Here is a 26703-nt window from a genome sequence, read left to right on the forward strand (position 1 = left end):
AGGATGATCGACGGTCCACTTTAGCTGAGTCATCCGCGCACTGTTAGTGATAAGAAAAGCACGAGAGAACTGATGATTAAGGAAAGCGTTCGTATGCAGTCCAATTTTTCCAAGTTGCTGTGGTGTTTTACAAATATTCCTTAATGATAAAATTCATGCTTATTCATGATTTTTTCGAGGTTTATCCTCATTTATTTGATTACTAATATTAAAGTTGAACAAGTTGATTTTATATTATATATGCGTTCTTCGTTACAGAACAAATATGTCTTTTGTATAGAATTGGTTGTAATTGTTGACTTTTTTCGTTCGTTAAAGTTTGTTAATTGCTATTACTATTTGAGTTATATCTTCTATGCTGTATTATCAATGTCGAAATAGAAATCGAAAGAAAATAATGTATAACATGCCAAAATATAGCTTTGCCATTGTTTCTGGCAAATGCCATCGATGTATCAATGCGCAATATATATATATATGGTATATATTATTTAGAGAAATACATTTTCAAACATTTATGTTAAATTTTATCGCGTGCAGAAAGTAATCTGTAATAATATAATCGCTGATTAGATGAGAAATATAAAGACTATCACATTTTTTATTTAATGTGCCGATAGATAGATAAATAAATAGATTAGATACGTATATATAAAATTATCATTAAGTTTCTAGAAAATTATTTCATTGTGTTGTTCTTTTTATGCATTTTATATTGTCATTGGTAATTTCTAAATTATTATTTTATTGATATATTTATTTATGTTTCGTAAAAAAATGTATAAAAAGTATAGATTTTTTCTTTTTAAGTAAAAGATTAACATTCATTTACATTTAACTTGGAAACAAACATGTCAAATTACTATTCCTACTGTATGTCAAACGTGTGTGTTTAAAGTAAAGCTGCAAAATATAATATTTACGAATCATGAGTTCATATTGAACCTGATTCGATCGTTCTCAGTGTGAGTTTGTAAAAAGATGAATGTTCAAATAGAAGCGCAGATCAAGTCGGCGATTCTTCAATAACTACTGATGAAAACACGATTTATTGGTAAAATATCGTGTTCAGTCCTACATTTATTAACGCATCCGTCTTTCACTTTACAATACGTAATTTATTCATAAGAATAAGATACAATAAGAACCGCCAAAACTTCTAGTTATTTGTAGGTAGACATCTGTAAAATCGACTGGCCTGATTTGCGCTCAACTGCCATCGAATGTGAAAATTCAATGTGCGTAAAATGGAATAGAATTAATGTCAGATGCGTAAGCTTAAAATATTGTAGGATGAAAGATATACACACGATATGCCATAATTCGCGTCTAATAATTACATACTGCTATTCTTTAGGAATAAGGCGTGGATTAAAACAAGTGTTATTTAATAATAATAGTTCAGGACTTTCTGACTCGTTTTTCATTAAAGAGTAGAACTTATTTTAATAAATGGACGCAAATTATGAAATACCCTGCGTTTGTCATTCGAAGATTACAATCGACTCGTGATTGCTCCACTGTATTATTACTAACTGATTCTTCTATTCTGCAGTAGATAGATTTTTATAAAAAAATTTTAACTTATATTTATGAAGCAAATCAGTAGATTGTAATTCTTTAGTAAATCAAATTTACTATTCATAATGACTGGAAAACAAAACCAAAGAAAACATGCGAGAACTGTTGCTCTCAAAAATAAAATGTCACATACACGTGTGTTCCCAAACAATTAGCGATAATTTCCATCTGCCAATTTACTTGAAAAGATGATGCTTCAAAGATGCCAAAACAATACTTTACCCAGATTGTTTACTCCCAAATATTCGCTTGCTAATGTATCAAATATTTTAGTACAATTTGATGATTTTAAAATACAGTAAAAACAACACTTTAAAGTCCATAGTTGTAAAAAAATACTCAAGTAGCAAGGTGACGTAAAACAAATATTTTAATAATATTTTAATAAATATTTTAATAATATTTCTCAATAACATCTTCAACACCAACATGATGTCATTAAAACATCACCTTGCTACTTGAGTAAATATTATTGTTTATTTTATATTAAGATAAAGTAACGTAGCAAAGCAAAATTTTGTTAAACGTACTCTTTTACTGATTACAAGAATTTGGGAGGCACTGTAAAAGTATAAAAGAAGGCTTGTGTTCTAAGAGACTATAGTCGCTACCACTGACGTCAGTAGTCTCGCGTTGAACCGCTGCAGAATCGCGAATCGATAAAATCGAAAGTCTTTACCGTGATTGTATCTATTATCGTAGTAAGTTAGTTTTTAGTAAGCGTATTGTAAGTAGAGCAGACGATGGGCGAAGGGAGTTCTCTTGTTCGTGTAGAATTTTTATGCCCGTAAAGGCCCAACACATGTAATCCATCCATAAGTAGCTAAGGTCGACGTGGCTTCTCAATGGGCTAGATATTGAGAGATGCTTGTATCATTGATTAATGATATATTCAAAATAATGTCTCTAATATTCCGTAATATATTATTTATATTCATTCAAATGCAATATGAAGTTGAAAATTATTTTTCACGACAGTATTACCGGGCAAGTGCAATAACTAGGATTATTTATGAAGTCGAGGAAATTGATTCAATTGATCAAGAAATGAAGGTTTATTACAAATATCTTCTGAATGTTGTAAAAGAAGAATTAATTATATCTGCAAAAATTTTAGAATGTGCAATCACTGTTAATTACGAAAGTTTGATAGATGCACAGGGATTACTCAAGGGAGAAGTTGCTTTTTAAGCAAAGGGTCTCCTGATATCTAGTCTCGAGCCTCGAATACCCAAAAATCAATGTTTTCCATTCGTAGAACTAGTCAATTACATCTCAGTGTACAAAAAAACTTAAGCTAAATGTTTTCGTACTATCTCTTCACTTTTACTATGCATTTACCTTCATATAGGCATTTCATCTCTCCCACATCGATGCTTCGTTTATCGCGTCTTTTCGTTTCTTACGACTAGTAAGTGAGTCATCTGCATTATCGTAAACTAAAGCTGTTTATAGCTGCTTTCCCTTTTGGAGAACTGTCGACACAAAGATTTTGTTGTACTCTTTTTGGCATTTAAAAAATAATAAAAATACAACGCGACACTTGTCAACTGTGTGTCTTTAAAAGGAAAGCTGCCTACATCTCACTATATACATCTTCATCCCCATGACCGCCCAACCACGAATAACCATTTCGTATATACATTCCTTCCCACGACCATCCGAACATGTAACAAAACGCGAATTACGTGCAATACGCTAGTTTTGGAGGAGAGACAAGCAACAAATTTTACACTGCGTAGGAATCAAAGAAGCGGAAAAATAACGTTAACATACTCTTTATATAAGCTTTGACGCTTGAATGCGCCCGTTTACGGATGTCGCCGTATGAATTGTCGAATTAAAAGCAATTAAAAGGCAAATCCTTCCTATAAAGTTCCATATTTACAGAGCGCAGTATTTTTTCAGAAAATAAACCTTCGGATAGAGGAGATGTGCGTGACTCTTGCTCTTGATTATTTCTATATGTTTAATATCAAGACAATATATTATACGCGAACGCATTACGTGGTACGAAGCACCGAAAATATATGATTGATCACGCAAAGACGTATATATATTTTTTTCACAACAACCATGTTGAACATTATCGTGACAGCAAGTGTAAGCACAAAAATGTTATAAGTAAAACGCAGCAAAAATAGATATTTCTTCGAGCAAATCCCTGCGAATTCTGAATTTCATCAAATATATAATTATAATATTTCCGGTGCTTAAGTACATATGTAACATAGACAATTTCCTGTATGTAGTTAGCTACAATATTACGCGGATTATTCTACTGGATTGAGCGAATGTGTTTATACATAATGTATACCAGCATAATCTATGTTGCGTTTATTAATCCTTTCCTATTTGAATGTTGATGTGGAGGCCAGATGAGCTCTTCGGTTTTTGTACAATTAATCCCTGATTGGTAATCATCAATAACGCGTTTAGTTCATTACGCATTGTAATTAATGTAACAGTTATTAATGGAACAGTATTATTATGATTAGAAAATATACTATATATAATTCGATAATATGAGATCACGTCATCTTATTATCAATCATACACATTTCCTTTTTTTTCTATGTTTTTATTTTATCCTAATAAGCCGATATCTTTCAAACATAATCATCATTTCATATATATGTAATATGATGTATAAAATTAAATTCTTCACGTTTAGCGTGCATCTGTAAAAGATAATCTAAAGAAAATATTTAAACTTGCGTAATTGTTTGTAAGCATCGTGCAATAATGCTTTTTTTTTTTAATATGCCATGCTGTTAGTTAATGCAATTATTTTAAATCAATAACTATTGGAATCTCTGTTGAAAAACAAATTAATATTTTACAATTATTATATTTGTACAGAAGATTAAATCAAAATATATAAAGAGACAATATATTTGTTCAATTTAACTATTAATCAAAATCTTTTTCATGAATAGTATATCAATAATCAACTTTTTATTTCATATAGTTTAATTTTCGTTTATTAAAAAAAATTACTATAAAGATGACGATGTATATATGAACAATAGAACCAGCACCTGAAAATTGTCTCACAAACATATAAAATTCTCATCTCAAATTAATGTAAGGAATCATCCTTTAAAATCTATTAAAATATTTCTCTCAGACGACCTCTCTACATTTCTCAAAAAAATGTTTCATACATAATTATTCTATACGCAACTATATAAAATTATATTTAAACATATATTTATATATATATAATATTAGACACAATTCATTATATAATTATATATTTTATATAATGTTGTAACTTTTATATATAGTTATACATAAATTCCTTATTATGTATATTTATATATAAATATACATAACGATTCATATATTTTCATGTATATGGATTTCACATATAATTTTGTATAATTGTACTTAACTATTTGTATATGTATATTAAATTATATATATGAACAATTTTTTACTGAGCCTAAAAATGAATTCTGAAATATTTTAAGATTTCTCATTCTATAATTTCCGAAGAAAACTTTCAAAACCTAAAAATATTGAAAATACTTTTTAAAAATCTTCATAAATTTAAATTATGAAAATTGCTTTAAGTGTTATGAGATGCGTATATTACAATATATGTTTCTTTATCAGAATGTAATAGCGATTAATAGATAACAATTAATAGAACAAGCTGTTTTTACAACTTCTTTAATATATCGTCGCATAAGAATGCGCATTGTATTTATATAAATATAATATATAATACATTATTTTTATTCTTAAAAACAAGATATGTTAAAAAACGATGATAATATTACCGACTTGAAAAGCTGTGAGTGCTACGAATTGTCGTAAGATTGCAGCACTAGTGTCACTAATGTAAAAAGAACAAAGAATAGTAAGACATGAGAATAAAAGAACGATATTGAGAAACTTATATGGCTATTAAAAAATATACGCAAACAAATTCTATAAATTTTAATCAAAATTTTTTTAAGTTCTGTTAAAATGATATAAATAAAATATTATATATAATAAAATACAAACGTAATAAAAAAAAAACAATTTGATGATTTAAGCAATTTTAATAAGTCTATTTTTTTTTATGTATTTATCGTATTTACTATATTTCTAAAAATTTTTTCAGCATAAAAAAGATAGCATTATTCTTGGAGCAATCTAAGAATCGCCAATTCCCATCGTTAAATGACCAACCGATGACAGAACTATTGACGTTAAAGAAATACTTGCGCTACAGGACGCACAGTATATTCTCACCCGCGTACACAAAACTCAGATTGCGTAATGAAGCCTTGTCACAATGGCGGCGGCACGCTTTGACCCGCGGCAATTCTCACGGCAGGGGAAAGGCGCTCCAAGAACCAAGAAGAAACGTTAATTCTATCCGCTCTACGGTCGTCGTCTTTCTTTGCTTCTCTTACCGATGTCGACGCAACAGGTCGTATTGTGACGAGGGTGTCGTTTCTCTACGAGTAAAATCGCCGCACCGCACCGCACCGCACCGTACCGCACCGCACCGCACCACACCGCGCCGCGCCGCGCCAAGACACCCCTTCGATACATTTCGTGTGTCCCGTTCGAGTTGAGAAGCAAACAAATTTATAGACCTCTAGGGCTGACACCTGCTCATCGCGTCAGGTACAATTCCCGTTCCCACCTGCGGCCGCTTCGCGAATGACGATTCCTTTGATCGTGCGACGCTTGGATCGGGAATAAAATCGAAGGTCGCGTCGAACCTCGTTCTGCAGGGCAAAGTCTTGATCCAAGCGTTCCTGCCCTATGTGGATTTTCATCAAACGTCTGTTGTAATAGAATCGAAGACGGACATCGTATTCCCTGGTTCCTCGTCGATTATTATTAGTGCCACTGATCGGCTGATCTTTTGTCTGTAAACGATGCGTAACAAATGGATAGTGACCTGTACACCCGTCCATGACAGCAGCCTCCTTCCGCGCAACAAAGATTGTTTCTGGTTTCTCGTTCGGGAGATGATTAATGAGTTCGTTATATGTTTCTTAATACACAGGCGGGTCGAGACGATCTACCCGCTCATTGTGCGGTCAAAGGTTCCCGCAAATCTTTCTCTCTCTCGTTCCTTTCTTTCTCTCTTTCTCTTTCGCGAAAATCTATTTTATGAAATCACTTATTGAAAATACTTTAAGGAAATATCGAGAAATGAGAAGAAACGCATTACTTGAAACGTTATTACCGCTATTCTTAGGTTTTTATCGATTTGATAATGGCTTTACAATTTTTTGTAATAATAACTCTAAAATTGGTAAAGTCACTTTTGAAATAATTCGTTACGATTACGCGTTACTCATTAAAAAAGGTAACTCGTTATCCGTTTTTAATGTGAAGTATAATAAGTAATGCGTAAACCAGTAGTACGTTTAGCTATGGATTTCTGAGGCTGTAACCTTGGGATGGTAAAAAGTTAAAGGTTCTACAGTTTTAAAAAGAAAGTAAAGAAATTAAGTAATTTAAAAGTCATGCTATTTTATAAATTAAATTTTATAAATTGAAATAAATTGAAATTGACCAAAAATTTTATAAACGCAGCCTTGATGATAACATCGTTATTATCAAAAGTAACTTTTCCAATCCTGACGTTATTGTGGCCGTCATGAAAAAAAACTGTAAAGTTATTACCAAATCGTTATGAAACAAGTAACGGTAACGACGTGACAAGTAATCCGTTACTTCCTATTCTTGGAAATATCCGACAAAATTTCAAAGAAATGTTCCAGATAGTCAATCCTCTTTCGGCAAATCAAACAATCAAAGTCGAGACTGCAAGCGTCATCATCTTTAGAATACAGATAAAAGTGAATCGTTACATAGCTATCTACATGGACTGCGAAATATTAAATTGAGAATTCTGCTATAGTTAACAGCTTTTCTTTCATTCTGTCCTATGATCTCGCACCTTTCTTCTCGTCTGACCTTTTTCCCTTTTCCATCTCTGTTTCTCTTTCATGTAACTAATCTATTCCTAAAGAAAATTTCTAGACCTAGAAGTTAGAATACCGTTGAGGACAGGTAAATCGCGTATAAAATTGTTCTGTGGTAGATCCTTCGAATTTTAACAGCGACCGCCATCAAGGAAAATAGGAAATGCTTTTTAGTCATCATTCAGTGTGAGAACGTTTGTCAAGAGATCTAACGAAGCCGCCACAATCATGTCAGGAAATGAAATGTACAAATCTATAAGTAAGTGCATAGATTTTGCTAAATCCGAATTTCAACAAATGTTGAATGAGAAATTTTGAAAATATTTGAATATTTTTTTTAAATTCATATTATATATACATAAATATATATATATATATATAATATATAAATATTACAATACGTATAAATTTATAAAGATAAAAACAACTATAGATAACAAACAAATTTAAATAAGTCAATAACATAATTTATAATAAAAAAAATGTAAACACTTTTTTTTAAAAGAACCTGCATTATATATTTCATTCCCAATTCGATAAATCCTGATTAGCGACTGATCATTTAATTATATCGCCGAACGTTTTACGTTTTCTTGGCTCAGCAGCCGGTCAAAAATTAAAGTGACCCTCTACTAGACAGACGAAAAGACCCAAGGATGAGGACGAAGGGAATAACATATTTCTTCTCGGTCGTAACAGTCTTTCGGCACTCTTTTGTGAAACGGCCGTCGGCCTTTCGATCGCATTACGAGGTTTCATTTTTGAGAAATCGATACACCCGAAAAAGCGCACTTTTTGATAGTTCGCCGATATAACTTAGAGGTGTTTATAGTTAGTTAGAAATTCGTTTGCTCGGAGGTCGTTTTAATACCATCAGGATCGCGCGGTTACATGCTTTATGACTTGTTGGATATAAAAGAAAAAATCCACCTGGGTATATCGTCGATCCAAGATTTCAAGTTAATACGGCAATCCTCGATCGCCGAAAAAGGAAATCATGATGATACATTCCGCTACATCTGTCGCACAGTAAATATGACTTATATCTCATTATCAGTCCAATTCTAATTTAACATCGCAAGTTTTGTATCAAATTAGAATTTATATTTAAGGACTATCTTATCATCATCAATTTTTACTACTCACTACATATATTTTCTAAATTTTTATAATTATATAAATAAATCAATATTATTTAAATTGATACAATTAATAATAAATCGAAAGGGTTTCGCAAATAATTTATATTTGCGATTTAACAATTTGTATCGATCTAAAAGATTTAAGAAAATTAACAAAGAAAAATTTATTATTGCAAAAGATATTGTATGCTGCTTGCATAAAGCATTTTGTTGTTTTTCAATTTATTAATTTTTTTTTGTAATTCTATTATTCTAGTATTCCCAGAACTTTCAATATATTTCTTAATCTTGATCAAAAAGACAAAGATTAAATCACAAAATAAATACTAAAAACCAATGTGAGTCAACACAGACTAATCATGTGTATTTATTTTATCTTTCAATACCTTAATGTCACACATAAGAAAGACTTTTATTGTTTTTGAATTGAGTAAGCTGTAGTTAACAAAATAAAAACTTTTATAAACTAACAAAATAATACGTATGCTAACATACATTAAGTGTTTAAGTTACATGTGTTGTCATTTTAAGTAAAATGCAATATTTGTACGAATTTAATATAGAAAAAATCTCGAAATTTTTAAATAAATAAGATCATTGAAAAAAGACGATACAAAAATCAATGCGGTTAAAGTGCGCTAAAAATTTTTACACAATATTTTCAGAAATTTATTTTTGAAAATTTTATTCGTTCAATCTTATGTTAATAAAATTCAATACGTCGGACAAAAGCAAATTCTATATTAGTAGATAAAAAGTGAAAATTTGTGATATATTTATCAAACTTTCTGTTGACATTATCTGGCCTGATGATTAATAGAAAATATTTTCTTTCTGACGCAGAAATGTATAAAAGTCATAAAATGTTTTATCCAGTAAAACGCCGGAAAATAATTATCTATTTCCGGCATGCAAGATTTTGATATTGTGTACAGATGTAAAATTAAGCAGCGTTCAATTCTATGTTATATAATCTTTCTCAATTCTATTTTTCTTTTGTTAACGGCCGCTTTTTAAATTATTACTGTTTTATTGCCGATTAATCTGACTATTATATAATTTATTGACTCGCAACATTATATAATATAGAACATGAAGAATACTGAAGATTTTTAATAGTTTTACAATTATAATGTATTTATTGTAACATTGAGAATGATCCAATCAACGTCGAAATATGTTATGTTTTATGTTTGTTATTATTATTATCTTCATTATGTTTTTAATTTAAAGTGTTTTATTTTATAACTGAAAGGGTTCTTAGCTCTTCAATTTTTTTCCAATTTGTTTCTATTTTTATCGTTCCTAATTATCTTTTTAACAAAGAAAAAAGATATTGATATTTTTGTGTATAAAATTCATAAATGCTATTTTCACAAATTCATTTGTGCAATTATTACAGATTACAATAATATTAAATAATAAAGTTTAAAAAAGCAATTTAATAAAAATCTTTTTTTGCAAAATTCTGGACGGAATTGAATATCTTATAGCTATATTTATAAATCTACTTGATAAAAATATGCCATAAATAAACAAAAATAGTTTTATTTTTCAACTTACAAAATAATAATTTCTGACATATTCGAAACGAGTTAATTGTAAGATTAACTTCTCAATCTGAAAGTTTAAATCGCTCGACCATGAAAATGTAACGTCTTGCGAAGGCTTACTGTACATATGCACGCATAAAAACGCGCACGCAAGAGTAAGCAATGGGAGAGAGAGAGGAATAAGGAGCAACACTACAAACAACCATTTGCCATCGTATAATTATGTCGACATATAAGCTTCTCGCAATGGTGTTCGCGTTTTTGAACGAAGCGACATCGAGCGCGCAGGACCGCTAATTAAACCGAAAAACCTCATCCACTAATTAAATCCAAACGATTAAGCTTATTCGTTCTACTACCATTTACTACTCCCTTCCGTCGCCGCCTTTATCGATAATTATTACCTACCAGAATGATCGTCTCTGAATCTTGGGCGGCCAAATGCGAAGCAATGATTTCACCTACGGTCAAATCACTATTTGAACTCAATACGTATGCAAAATTCAATACCCTTTAAAATGAAAAAAATGGTAAACTTGGTTTTAAAAAGAAAAGATTTAAAAAAACAGAAAATTCAAATAGAGAGAGAGAGAGAGAGAGAGAGAGAGAGAGAGAGAGAGAGATTTAAAACTATTTTAAATTTTGAAATTTTAAATTGTATATGATGTTGTAGTTTTTGATTTTTGTGAATAATTCTTATGCGAGAACTTTCCCTGTTTCTTTTCTCGATTTATCTTTTTTCTAATGTTTAAAAATTACAAATCTTTAAGATACTCAAGTAAAGTTTTGACAAAAGTTTGTCTCATAACGATTCTGTTCTTATTTTTTTTGTTTTTAAAATAGTTAGAAAATCTCGAGGGAAAACAAATTGTTGAGTAAAGTATGATACTTATGAGATTATATTCCCAATAGGTAAAGTTTGAAGATGATTGATGATACAAATAAATAGCATATGCGCATGCGTCTGAAAGAATATCCCCACTAGAATAGAACGTGTATCTCCCTCTTCTCTTTTCGACGGTCATGTCTTCTCCACTCAGTTTTAAAAGTTGAAGCGAAGTGTTATGTTTCAATATAAGTGTTCTTTAACTTCCTTAGAGGAAATAAGAATTCTTATTCATCTTTGCACTGGAAATGTAAACATTTTACAATTACTTAAAGAAGTGGCTACAAAAAAAAGTAAAAAGTCTTAAAAAATTAAATATAAAAATTGATTGATATATTTATTATAACATTGAAGGAATATCTCCATTTTGAACATCTGCTGTATTAAAAAATTTTATGTAACAGCTTCTAATTCGCAGTTAACTTAATATTTTTTTAAGAACATTTCTATTAATAAAATTATAGTAAACTAAATTCTTTTGATTGTTCTACATTTATGTAAAATCGATTTCGACAGTGTATTGCTTATTTTCCGCCTTACAATATATATACATGGCATCATGGCATCAAGAACAAGCAGTAAGCCCTTGGATTCAACAATCTATCATATATCCACAGGTTTGTCTCAATATATAATTATATAGCTCCTCATGTCTGTGGTCATGCAACTTAACACGATGAAAAAGAAACGCAAAATTTTATTGCGCAATGTGTTTTTCTTTTGTGTTAATAATTATTTAAAATTAAACATTTTTTAAAATAGGCGTCCTGCGAACAATCCCAAAGCTTAAAATAAATTAATTAGATTTCGCTCGTTTTTTGCAATGCAAAATATTAAGAAATTTGATTTAAATCGAGCAGTAATAAGATGTTTTTATAAAATAAATTTCACGTTTACACAATGTTGGTACAGTATATATATAAAAATAAAAATATGTTATATATATTATTAAATATTATATATACATTATTTATAATAATCAATTAATTGTGTTTATTTAATAAACAATAGTAAAACTTAAAATACAAAGCTATAAGTCTTTATACAGCAAAAGCTCTTCTATGTATTAAACTTATGTTTAATAAATCTTCGACAATTCTTCATATATTAATATTTTTATTTTTTAATATACATTTACCTTTAGGAAATTAAATTGTAATTTACAAACGCAGATTTTATTAAAAATTTTTATTAAACACATTGTTTATGAAAAATATAAGATAATTAAAAGGCTCAGTTGAATAAATCACAAAAATAAACAAGATACCAATGTGAGCCGACACAGGTTATTGGTGTGTGCACTTTTCTTACAATTAATTAAAAACAAATAAAATGTATACGTTTCGGCCTATGGTCAAGGTCCCCTTCTACAAAATAATATAAAACTAACAATTAAACACAAAATTCAAGCCTAATTTTTAACAAAAACATCGTATGAATTTTTGACTAACAACATCGTTATCTTATCTCATGAATTTAATTGGGATAGTGTACATACATATTTTGGACAAAGAACAAATTTTATATAAAAGACTGATATCAGAGATGATACACACACATTAAAAAACAAATTACTATTAGGCTTGAATTTACAAAATGACACACTCTCTCTGGATAATTTATATACAGATTTATTTTCTAGGACGTAATGCTTCTATTCTTTATTATCTATCCCCTTTTATGTATTATTTACTATTGATACATATTGTCATTGAGTATATGTTCCGTTGTTCACTGCTTTTCTCAATCTCATTTTACATCTGTCTGCCAAACGGTTATGTCGTGTCTAATAATTTTTATTATATTTAAATTTTATGTAAGTGATTTAAATTTTGATACCAATCTTTAATTATGAATCTTCACATTAATTTGTTAAAAATTGTACTTACAGTAAACTGAGCAGTCTAATGGAACCCGTACTACAACTATACGAACAATCGTTCGAGCTTGACAATTATGTGAGCTAATTTTATTATTATATATTTATTGTGGAAAAAAATTTACGCTTAAAAATAAAAAATAACTTTTAACTTTTAAACATTTTTAGTAAATTTAACAATTTGATGAACAAGTTTGACTTGAATTTGGACATTACTACCTTAATTTAATTAAGTATAGTTGTATGCGCTATCATAATCGTAATTATGTGTTTAATTGTTAGTTTTATATTATTTTGTACTGAGGAGGACCTTGATCATAGGTCGGAACTTATACGTTTATTTGTTTTTAATAAATTGTAAGAAAAGTGCACACACCAATAACCTGTGTCGGCTTACATTGGCACACACACATATATAATAACATTCATTATTTTTATTAACTATTATGTGTTGTTTTTTGCTTCTTGTACTCTATCGAAATTTGTTTAAAAACATTTAATAAATGCATAAATCTTTCTCTCTTTTCTTCTTTTTTTTGTTCCTTTCTTACTACTTACATATATTTTTTATTTACAGACATTTATTGAAACAATCCCATCTTCAATGCCCGATACGACACGAATAACGAATATGGTGGTTTCTCAAGATTTATCAACACAACATAATAACAATGTGAATCATATGAAGCAGGAGTACAATTTTTACAAGCAAGGCTATGATTACATAACTCCGAACAATTATCACTTTCAATCAAACAATGATTTAACTTCGATCATCCTTCCCAATTCAACGCGACAGGAAGATACTAAATACAGACCATCTTCGTACACTCTTTCAGATACATCGATCTATCGACACCACGGCGCCGCTTATAAAGAAAGTTGCGAATCTTTAATGTCACACAACAGTACGCATACAGCGATGCTAATGCCCGAGGTAATGACCGATACATCATTAACAAGACAAAGATGTCATTGTCACCAGTTTGCAGCAGTTAATCCAATCCATCAATATTATCATTCATCAAATCCTAGTCTGTCACAAGAATTATCGGAAGAAGTGACCAACTCTTATCAAAATATATTAGAAAATAATCATTCAATGGAATCTTCGGAATTTCAACTTCCAGACTTCGTGCACAAACCAAATAAAATTAATAGGATGAAATGCAAGTGTCCTAATTGCGTTATGAAAGAAGATGATACTCCATTAGTTCGTATAAACGATGGCAAAAGGCAACACATATGTCACGTTTCAGGATGTGGAAAAGTATACGGTAAGTCGTCGCATCTCAAAGCGCATATTAGAATGCACAACGGCGAACGACCGTATTCCTGTAATTGGCCTTCCTGTAATAAAAGATTCACCCGAAGTGATGAGCTGCAACGTCACTATCGCACGCATACCGGCGAAAAGAAGTTTCTTTGCTTGAAATGCCATAAAAAATTTATGAGAAGTGATCATCTCAATAAGCATGTAAAGACGCACGAGAAGGAAAATCGAAAATCTCGTGCGACCGGAAATAACATGAGTAAGAAAAGCTTTTTGAAAAGTATTTCCGATGTGTAGACATTTCAAATTACACAACTTCTTCTCAAGAATATTGAAAATTCTATTCAAGTATTTTTTTATGATATTTCAGTGAAATAGGGGATTTTTATAATGATGTACCAATGCAAATTCTGTATTATAATTTTACATATTTTATATATTTTTAATGATTGTATATTTTATGTAAATTTATATAATAATTAAGATAACTACTGTAAGGCTCTAACAAATTTAAATTCAGTATTACAATATTAGGAGTATTCGAGCCGCGTTAGATGTCATATGCGAACTTTATACAGAGTGTTCCCGCAAACTTAAAGTATGAATTTAGAACCTAAAAATAAACAAAAATTTTCCTCTATAGACGATATGCTTATAAACGCTTCGTTTAAAAGATATTTACTTCAGAAGTTACAGAACTGTAAGAATAAATAATGTCGAAATAAGGTTTATCCTCTTTATTGCTTTACAATCCAAATTGATAATTAAACGTTATGTTCAAAATGATGATCACCAGCCCGAAGATAAGCATTACATCTATCGATAAGAGAACGAGTGGCTGATTGTGTGACTGTAATTTCTTCATGTTTGCATACGCTTGCACAATTCGTCGTTTTAATGATTAAAGGTCATTAACAGATACTGCATACACTTATTGCTTCAGAATATTTTTAGTAAATTTAAAGTATTTCAGAGTACATTTAAAGTATTATAGTTCAGAGTATATTTAAAGATATTTCAATTATTAATTCTCCTATACAGTTCTGTAACTTCAAAAGTAAATATCTCTTGAACGAAGCGTTTGCGAGCACACGTCTAGAGAAAAATTTTTGTTTGTTTTCAAGTCCTGAATTCATATTTTAAGTTTAGCAATTTAACCCGGAAACACTCTTTATATTATAGAAAACAATAATTAAGTCAATGTTTAAAATTTTATGTATAAACCAATAAATAATACATTTAAAATACAATTCAATTAAATTTTAATGTAAACTCATTTATTGATTTGTACATAAAGTTCGCATGTGGCACTCGAATAATTCTAATATTCTATCATATAAGTGTATATAATTTCATATAATCTAATACAAAGTACGGTAATAAATTAAAATATTAATTTTCTAAAATATTTTTAAAAAATTTGTCTTAAAGTCATAAAATTTTATTTTTTTTTAAGTATGTAATTAGAAAAAAATATTTTTACACGTTATATATATGTACTTGTATTTCGTGTAAAAATATGTATTATTGGCTGCGTTCCGTTTCACGCATATGCACGCATTCCCCTATAGTATACGGGACGCTCACTATATAAAATGCGTGTATATGCCTGAAACGGAACGCAGCCATTGTATATACATATGTGCAACACATGCAGAATAGTAAAGCAAATTAATTTATATAAAAAAAATTATGCAATTCCGTAAATAAATTTGATATGACTGGAAAAATATTACGGTTAAATTAAAATTATTCATATTCCTCATTTCATGTTCTTTTTAACACCAAACAATTTTTATATAAATGTTTTGCTTTAAGAAAAGGTTCACAAAACGTACACCATTATTGTATATAATGTAATAATTATTCTAGTCAAACAAATATACTTATTTATTTATCAATATTTATTATATATATATTGTAAAATAATCTTTGTTATTTTTTAACTTTAAAACTACAAACTAAGCATTAACTATTGGAGATTATAAAACTATTCTACGAATAAAATATATGTAAACTTTTTTTTTATATTCTTTTTAAAATGTTTTTTTATATATACACCTATATATAATTTACCTCATCCTAACAATCTAGTATTCTTCCATTTGCACTTTTCCGAATTAATATTTTCGATAATTTTATGGTGGAGATTTTTATACTATGGATGCAGAAAAGGAGAGGCCGTACCGTAACATTTTGAAATTTCTTGATATTTTCTTGTCATTCGAGATGTCATTCGCTCTTCGTTCCGCTCAAAGGAAAGGTCATTCGAAAAGGTAAGCGTCCTAGAAATATTTTTCGTTCTATGCACTTTCTGACAGGTGGGTTGACGTATTGTTAAATCGTAGATGTAGAACGTCCTACACCTTGCTATAAAAATTTCTAACAAACTTGTACTAAATGGAAATTATAAAGGGAAATCATATTCATAGATGTTATACAAATAAATAACAGATAATTTATGATATACATAGATTTATATAATTTATCACTACATTATACAACATATAATCGTAAATATAATATGTATAATCTTTATTAAATAGTAAGGTGACCAACGTTCATCAAATTATTATAAAAGAGACAATCCTAAATTAATTTTAATTTTTGTGTCACTTTACGTCTCAAATTAAGGACACAATTAATTGTCCCTTTTTAAAAAAAAAAATGTAAACATAATAAATGTAAAATAATTTAGATTGTTAAGAATATAGATTATCTTTATTTTATCTTAGATAGAAATCTTATCTTTTGCAAACTATCTAAAATTGTACACATACACAAGAGTATTATAAGAAATTAACTTCCAGTAGTAATAGTAGTAGTGTGATGAGGATTTTTTTCGTTCTATAGACAAAAAAACTGAGCTTAATGCGAGACCAGTCATTTAAAAATATATTGAAGCACTTTCATATTTAGAAAATAAATCTAAGGAAATAGATATACTTCATTTGTATTCACATCTCTTTAATTGTAGACAACAAATATTAATTAGCACGTAGAAATCACTTATCAGACGAAATGTTCGAACAATTATCTTGTTTTTAAAAAATAAAAATTTATATAAATATATAAAATCGCACTTTTTGTATCCAAAATTGTTTTATTATCTAATAGTTACTTAAAAATAAAATTATCTTAAAAAATATGTAGATAAATTTTTTTTTAATTTTATTTGTTATCTAGATTAATGTGAAATTAATAATCTTTATCTTATCTAACAATAAGATATATTTTTGTACGATTTATTTTATCTACATCTAGATTATTTTTAATTATTTAAGCGCAACACTGCATATATATAATCTATAGTACAATTGTTTACAATGTATTGCAATTGTGAAATATTTTCGACGAAAAGTAATTTTAATAATCTATAAATCTATAAAGTTTTAAACCGAATAAGAGAGACAATGCAACAGCAGTCTAAGCTGGATCACGGGTGCTTCTAAATAATTGCTAAATAATCTGTAAATCTATAAAGTTTTAATTAATGAAATAGGATAATTATAATTTTCTTTTCATATATCGAAAACAAAGATCTTATAAAAAACATAATTTCTCTTTGATAAATATTGTTTGCTCAGGGTGTCAGCGTGATTTTATTCAACACTGCGATAATGATCTTCGACTTGCCGCTGGTAGATGGAGCCACGGTGAATGGAAGAGGTCGACGTAGCGCTATTAAAGGGGCGGCGCGCCATACAACCCTCCTGACCCCTCAGCCCGATAGAGGATTCATGGCTGGCACCAAGAGGAAGAGGTACATGCAGGCGGACAGAGGCAGAGGTAGAGATAGAGGCAAAGAGGCAGTGACGGTGGCAGTGGCGGAGGCAGAGACAGAGAGAAAAAGAGAAACGTCGCGCAGAGGATGAACGATGGAAGAACAGAAGGGGGTGGCGGAGGGCAAAGGGGACGAAAGGGACGCAAAGGGTAGCAACGGCAGAGTCGCGACAAGCGGCGGGGTGGAGAGAGGAGATACGAAAATGGAGTAAAGGAAAAAAAGCTCGGCTGCCGAGTAAATTATAGGGAAAAACGAGGTGAGACGCGCGGAGAGGAGGCAGCCTCGTGACTGTGCGGCGGCACTCGCTCACTCACGGTGGAGGACAACGACGACGACGACGACGACGAGGACTAGGTGGAAGAAGAGAATGAAGGTACCGGGAGGGGAAGAAAAGTGGCGCCACGAACTCGCGCTCATCAACGTTCCCTACGAAGACTATACGGAGTTATCGCGCGAAGATAGCCGCGAGAAGCTGGCGCGCAAAGCAGATTCAAAGAGGGTCCGGCGCGCTCGCGTGCGTGCGCCCGCGCGCGCGCGCGCGCGTGTGTGTGTGAAAAGTCCTTTTTCTCTCCTCTCGGCCGTCTCTTCCGCGCGCGTACGGTAATTGACGAGAAAGTGACGAAGAGAGCGGGCGCGCGATAGGGAGAGATAGCGCTCGGAGGGCGAGCGCGGCGCGCGACGGGAGGGAAGCGCGCGGAGAGCGAGAAAGAGAGAGAAAGACAGAAGGAGGGGGTAGACACACAAGTACAGTACGCACCTCTCTCTTACGTGTTACGTGCGGTCAGTGCGAGAGGCTGCGACGTGCCGCGAGCATGCGTCTGCGACGAACGGCCCTTAAGGCGAACGAGCAGCACGCTGACTCGCCTTCGTCGCGGTTGTCGCCTTCACCGTCACCGTCGCCGTCACCGCCTTAATCACGCGCCTATCGCCCACCATCATCGCTGTCATTATCATCATCGCCATCACCATCGTCACCGGTTATCCGTCGTCGCGAATGTTCCGCTTGTCGGTCGGAATCAGGTAGTATTTCTAAATCCACGCGAGAGGAATCCAAGTGGATCGACGAAAACGGGGTACCCTTCGGTCCGTCGCGGTGTAGTGTCCGCGTAAGGATTCGCGTTACGTCTCCCGCTCACGCTTGGAGCGCGCGTCAAGTGAATATGAAGCTCGCGGTTTCGGCCGGCCGCGCGGCCTACCGCGCGTCGACGCTCTGTGCCCCGACGAGCGTCGCGAGCACTGTGCGTACATTTTACGAGTGCCATTCAGCCAGCCAGTGCGCTCGTCGCGATGAATGTAGCCGGCTGTTTCAAAGGAGGTTACTCCGTGCGACTCGCTTGCAACGTTGACGTGGCGTAACCGCGTGTCTGTATTATTGATACGAATTGAAATTAAAAGATTGCGCGTTCTCGAGAGAGACACTTTCGCGATCGCGGGAGGAGACATCCGTCTTAGGAACACTCGAAATCATCGAAGGCACTCGAGAGATGGAGTCGTGATCGAAGCCCGCGTATACCTTCAATCAACGTCAAACAGATCGTCCACGCGCCTCTCGACCGATATACGTGTGTGCGTATCTCGCGTGATTTCGCACGTGATTTATTCGCACGTTTTCAGAATAACGTAGGACCGTGCCTCGAGTCCATTCGCATTGCAACGATTACACAAATCGACAAGCTGGACGCGGAGGTTAGCAGCGGTGGCGGCAGTGGCCGCAGGGGTGTCAGTCCGACACCCCTCAGCAGTATAAACGTAAGTCTCGCAATCAATCTCATTCTCACGATCATCCCGAATCTCTCCGAACGTTCCAACAATATTGCAACGTTTCAGCAATATTACAGTAACATTGCAACGTTAGCAAGATTGTAACGTTTCAGTAATATTGCAGTAACATTGCAACGTTGCAGCAATCTTGCTGCAAACTTCGGTGGGTTGCGTTAATTTCGATCGTGGTGTTTTCTCATTAAGATACCATCCAATAATTACTGTTTTTCTATTCTTTGAATTTGCAAAACAACTGCATGTGTTCATCAGCACAAATAAAAAACAGCTTGTAACTATTATAATAGATTTCTTCAATAAGATATTGGTTTATACATTTGGATTCAATATAAGAATCCAAATTTATGAAAGATGCCTCTAAACGATATATGACCAACATTCGTTATGTATATATCATGTATACATATAATTATTCATGTCGAATGTATTGCCAATATTTAACGAATGCGTGCAAAGTTGGCATATTACATCGACCTATATTGTCTGGAAGCGTCTTAAGGACAAGAACCAATTATATTTAAAGAATCTTACACAGTCCAAAAAGCTGTTTTTCCTGCTAAACACAGCCAATAATTGCATAAAATAAGGTATTCTTTCTTTTAATTACATGTTTTTATTTATGCACTTGTAATTATATTTCTAAAGGCGAGAATATTAATTTAATTTGAACAGATATAAACTTTATACGAATACTATATAAGTTTGACGATCGCTTTAATAATATATTCCGCTTTTACGAGAATTTCGCCATCATTTATAGCGCCATCTTAAGTTAACGAGAATTCCACGATCGTCTTTACTCATCATTTTACGAGAATCTCGCGGATACCTTTAGAGTCGCTTTATTTCCTCAAGTTTCCGCGATCGCGTTTAATCTCGTTCCGACACGATATTACGAGAATCTAACGATCGTGTGTCTTAAATGAGATCTCGAATTTAACAGTGCGAAGATTATTTCAGAATTTGTGATTTTCTTTATCTCTCCTGTACATATCTGTGAACGAGAAGCCCGTGAACATTTTTATTCCGGCATGAACCTTATGAGGCTTGAAATAAATCTTTGCCTCCGCCTTCATTGTTTTCCCGCTTTGTGAGAATCTCACCAATAATTTCTATCCCGTTACGACTTCCTAATATTGTTTCCAACCTCGCCTCTTCTCCATGAGAATTCATCATTCGCGAGGTGAAATAACGTAGTCAAATCAAGAATTAATATTCCCTACTACATTCCTACTCAATTTAGATCATGCAGATAATTGCGCTAAATGATTTTTGAACATACGATATGTCGATGCACGTACTTCCACCATGAGCGTGCATCTAATTGGTGAGCCTACATATACGTAAAAGGGAATTGCACGACGTATATCGTGAGAAATTAATGCCAGCAAGTGGCGTCCATGGAGGTGTCTCTTTACCGCATCCGGCCTTCCCTCTTTTGCGGAGTCACCTCTAGTTAAACGCGACGAGGAGCTCATGCGAAAACGACGTGCATTCGCTATCCGACTACCCGTGCCACTCGATCGATCTTTACTCGTGGAAGTGACCTGCACACGGTGAAACAATGGGAATGGAACATTCGTCGCGAGCGTATTGACTACCTCGTTTACCTACCCTGCTCGTTTCTAACATCAAATCGAACCGACCGCCATTATCTATACGACGAGGGAAACTACAAAGCGTTGGCGCGCGCATGTTTTATATTTTAAGCTACATATTATCCAACTTTATCATTTCGTATCTCTTCTATAGGATAGATCTTATTTAAGAGCGATATACACGATAACGGTATACAGTACAACGTGTATCATATCTCCGTCATCTGGATGTCTTTGTTCCTCGCGCTTGTCTCGCGATCAAGATCGGGCGTCGGCATCAGCACGAGATAGAATGGTATCGAGATAAATGCCGCGATGAGTGGCCGCCGTGTATAGGGTCCCGCAAAGTTTTAACGCGTCTGGTCCTCCGGAGAGATCGGGGCGAGGGCACACAGTTCGCTAGTTGCCAGCCAATGTAATAAACGTTACTATGTTGCTACGCCCCATTCACGCCCCCCTGCCATACGTCGGCCGAAGAACGATTTATGCGAACAACTATGCGCCGACGTACAAGCCGTTTCTAAGACGATCTGCGGACGTGATAAAAATTCGACCGTCTCCCTCTCTCCGCGTTTACGGTTTTAATTACACAAAGAACGAGAATGTACATTGTATCCTCGAGATGTGTATAAAGCAGACAAAAATAAAAGATCTGAATCGTTAATGTATTCGTGAAGGTTCCGCACGTTTGGTCTTATTATTCCGTCAATCTTATTCGATCGCGCGTCCAGCTTGAGAGTGACCATGATACGTATATTGTTACATTTTAAGTTAAACGAAGTTACTTAAGATAAGTGCGTGCAGAGACAACGAATGACGTTGTTATGATGATAAATTCGCATAGACCACACAGTGATAATTATAATAACGATGTACATACGTACTTGGAAGCGATTAGCACCCGTTCAGGGTGTAATTAGCGGCACGATACAGTGCCGAAGAAATTACATAAGCTGGACAGTGAAGTTATATATGTCATTACCTGCCGCTCTATATAGAGTCATTATATTGACAGATGCCTTTGTAAAATGGATCAAAATTTCTCTAACCGAGGAGAGAGCGCGGCGGAAACAATATTTTGTTCAAAGTTCAAATAAAATCAAATAGAATGTATTCATGTGTGTCGAAGGATGCAAACTCTGCCCTTTCGAAAACTATGAAACGAACCGTATATATAGCGCAACTCGAGTTTAGGTTTAGGCCGCGTGCTTGTGAACGGGATACGAGCGAAGATGGTTCGAAAAGATGAAGAACGCCGCACTCTGACACCCGTCCGCACACCTCCGCGCCGTTTTAATTAATTTATGGCTAGTGAGAGGCGCCATCGGACAGTTACGGTCTCGAAGGGGCGGGCTGAAACAGAATAACATTCGCTAGTTCGATCTGCAAAAAGAGCCTCTACGACGATGATCGAAGGGAAAGGGTGAGAGGGGGGGTGGGTCAGTGGGCGAAAGCGCTGTCAGAGACAAGTTAGCGATTGTGAATGCACGACAGCTTTTGTGGAAAGCAGAGTGTGCACGAGTAAGTCACAATTCCAGCGGTCACAGCGGGGTAATTAACCCGTCCCTTTGAAAATCCACGCGTGCCCTGCGTTGCACATCGGGGCCCCGTACCACTCCCTCATTAGCGGTTTCCCTCCATCGTGAACTTTGCACCTGCAAATTGCCACCGCCATTTGCGAACGCAGAGAGAGGTGAGCCGCGGAAGGGAAGGGAAGGGAAGAGCAAGGGAAGGGCAGGGAAAAGGGTGGGGAAGGGCCTAGAAATCAGGGATACAACGGATAAGATAGTCTCGAACCGCGAGAACCCCGTTGCAGCTGTTGCAGATTACGGCGATACCATCGGCCGCGGAGAGATGCGCCCGGTGCGTTCGAGCAGACGTTGTAACGATGTAACGACACTGGAAAGAACTGAAGAACATCGAGGAGTAACGAGATTGCAATGGTATAGAAGAAAAGAGTACGAAATGAACGGTAGAAGGAAATGAATAAGAAGAAAATTCAAGCTATAAAGCGGGCGGCAACATGGAAAATATTGAAAATGTAGCCGCGTCCGTCTGCCATTACAGTGGCATTATGCGTATATCGGCAAAAAATTAATTTACTATGCAGTTGGTAATAACGTGTGCATTAATTTATTTTTCCAACTTCTATACTATTTACCGCTCTCGAGCGGTGAATCATGCCGCAGAATAGTACTAATAGCGATACTAATTAAAATACCATCACCGACCGCATCTCTCTCCTTCTTCGCGGAATTCTTTTGTTACGCTTTACACTTTTGCTTTTATTCTACACCGTTATTACGGCCGTTGCGCTCTCGCTGAGGCATTTTTTTAATCGAAAGATCGTATCGATCTAGGATCACTGATTGCAAATTATATAAATACACGCTGCTACTTAATTTTGGGAATGTCCGAAGATAACGTGGATTAATAATTTGTTTAGAGGAATACGTAAAGCCTCCGCTTACTCCGGTGAATCGATTCGGGGACACGCGCGTGGAATAAAACGACCGCATTATGCAAACAGGAATTCGATCTTGTCACTTTTGATTTACGAGATTTCTTATGACGTGGCGGTGTTTCGAGGGTGCAGTGGTAGGACCGGAAAATGCAGGACGCGAGTTGACGCGAGAAGGCGAGGGATGGACCCTGCCACGAAACACGAAAGAGAAAGAGAGAGAGAGAGAGAGAGAGAGAGAACGACAGCTACCGCGACCACCAACTATTTACATTCTCCGGATAAGTGCACTATTAACTAACCTCGCGCTAATATCTACGTTTTCTACCTCATTATGTTAATTGTGGGATCAGCGACCCTCGAGGCCACGAAGGGGCACCGCATCGTCGCCACTACACACTGCCGGTCCACGCGAGTTACGTGGCGCTTCGTGCATTTTGTACTTATTTTGCAAAACCACTGTATATACGTTGCGAAAGAAACGACGACGCTAAAGAGACGAGCATACCTATATCCTCTGAAATATAATAAAATCAAAGTTTTTTTTTAAAGGGAACTTTGATTTCCAAGCACAAAACGTTTCGTGTCAAGACTAATGTGTCAACATTAATTGTTTTTCCCTTACAATATTTTCATCATTGGGGACTCGAAAAAATTCTTTCCTAACTATGAAATATAACTTCTCGCACACGCAGAGAGAACGTTATCTCCGAAATTAAAATCCAAAGTTTTTTTTATTTTAAGATTCGATTTCCAAGAACATTTTATCGTGCGACAACAACATCGTTTACTCTCGCAATATTCTCATTATTCGCACGCGATCTTCAAAAAATTCTTTCCTAACTATGAAGTAACTCCTCGCGCACGCAGAATATCGTTTTTTCGAAAAATTAAAATAAATGTTTTTGAAACTTCGACTTCCAAGGACACACGGAGAGAACGTTTCATATTGCGACAACAAAATCGTTTTCTCTCTCGCAATATTCTCATCATTGGGACGCTATCTTCAAAAAATTCTTTCCTAACTATATGAAGTAACTCCTCGCACACGCAGGATGTCGTTCTCTATTTGTACAGGTAGCTGACAACATCGCGTCCGCGATCGTAGCACACGGCACGTAGAAACGAAAAGAGAGCGGCAAAAACGGCGCCTTCGTCGCCCCCGGCGAAGACTGGAAGCCGTTTCGTAATCGCGGCCTGGATCATTTTCTGCACGACTGCCCGGGAAATTAGATCACCTACCTCTACCTCATCCCGGTAGCGAGATCTAGGCAGGTTTCATCGTGCGCGATACAGGAAGGACTTCTTATTCTCCTTTCGTCCATTTTTCCACTTCATTTTCTTCTTGTTCGCTCGACTCCCCCTCGCCCGATTCGTCTCTCTCCACTCCTCTTGTCCCTATACCTATCCGAGTATTCTTATATACAACACCTCTTCCACTTTCCATTGCGATGCTCTCTTCCTTCCAGCCGCGCAGGTGGCCGTTCGACATCGCCTGACATCGACAAACTTGTTGCCGGTGATTTAGCAATTAGTTACGTCTCTTTCTTTTCTCTTATACTAGTATTGATGCGTATCGACATGTTGGCTTGTTTCTCAAATTTTTCTTCTTCGTCCTCGTTGGATCTCGCTGTTCTTCGATAAATTCATATAATACCGTTAATGTGCGATCCGTTACCGGCTGTCAATAAGTATCGAGTTGCCTGATATTCTGCACGCCTAACGCTCACGATGTTTTTATTGCTGAAAGAGAAGTACATCGGGTAATATAATAATTATATATATTTCAAACGCGAATAAAATCGTTCTACAACGGAAGTGGAGGAATGCTGTACAAATTTCTAGATTCTAATTTCAGTTTGCGAAATTACACGGAAAGACGTCTCGCAAAGTAAAATAATAAATGCGCCGCGTAGATTTTTCCCCCGCATACTACATACTCGGTGAAGGTAGAGAGCGCGATTAATGGCATACAAGCACGTCCGAGCGAGCTTCGCGCAGGCATTTGTCGGGATACAGACAGTTTGCAAGGCAAAAGAAAAATAAAAAGATATAGCCGCAATTATCGGTGCCCCGAAAAGGGCGCACGCGGAGGAACTTTTGCACACACATCATGTGAGATTAGTCGGAATATCGAACTCCAAGCCCGTTGAATTATCGGATCGCGAAGAGACCTGTGAATGCCGCTCTCTCGCGAAGCTATACGGTCCGGGGGATTATAGCGACTTAAAATCTCTCCTTCATCACTTCCCCCTTCCTCCCTTTCCCCGAGCTGATCCTCTCCTCCCAATGGATCCCTCTGCCCTTCTTCTGCTCCTTCTCCGTTTTCTTCTTCTTCTTCTTCTTCATCTTTCTTCTGCGCTCCTCTCTGGTTCTTGGGGTCCGACTTTGCTTTTGGTTCGGGTCGGGCGTAATCGGTTCCCCGAAGCCAGTGCTCATTATCGACCCGCCGGCCTGGCAATTACCTGCGAAGCCTCTTTCGACTTCGTGTGTGCCAGCCAGCGCAGTTTCCGACTCTACGCGAGACCTTCCGAGATCCGTCTCGACGGAAGTTCGAAGAGCAGGAAGAGAACGAGCACAGAAGGAAGTTCTCTCTTTAGTCTCAGGAGTGTATCAAAGTTCGATAATAAATTTATAACATGCTAAAGATGTACTCTCTCATTCCACATTTATCTACGTTGCAATATAATGATTAAGTGCATTTCAAGTGAACTTGATCGCGAGCCTGCGATTTTCACTAACTGCTCAAATTGGGGATAATGGCAGACAACATCACGCGTTAAAATAGACTGTCTAAAAAGGAAATACGAGCAATGCGGCAA

General features: G+C 34.8%; 1 protein-coding gene across 1 annotated transcript in view; it reads left to right on the forward strand.

Annotated features, from left to right (window-relative positions):
- Positions 1–18075, forward strand: part of LOC108771658 (uncharacterized) — a 29453-nt gene extending 11378 nt beyond the window's left edge. Inside the window, 4 exon segments of the mRNA XM_018537002.1 lie at positions 6271–6442; positions 13554–14463; positions 17847–17984; positions 17986–18075. Of these exon segments, the coding sequence (XP_018392504.1) occupies positions 6271–6442; positions 13554–14463; positions 17847–17984; positions 17986–18075 (1310 nt within the window).
- The last annotated feature ends 8628 nt before the right edge of the window (positions 18076–26703 follow it).

The sequence above is a fragment of the Cyphomyrmex costatus genome, unplaced genomic scaffold (assembly GCF_001594065.2).
Source record: "Cyphomyrmex costatus isolate MS0001 unplaced genomic scaffold, Ccosl1.0 scaffold100, whole genome shotgun sequence".
Lineage (NCBI taxonomy): Eukaryota > Metazoa > Arthropoda > Insecta > Hymenoptera > Formicidae > Cyphomyrmex > Cyphomyrmex costatus.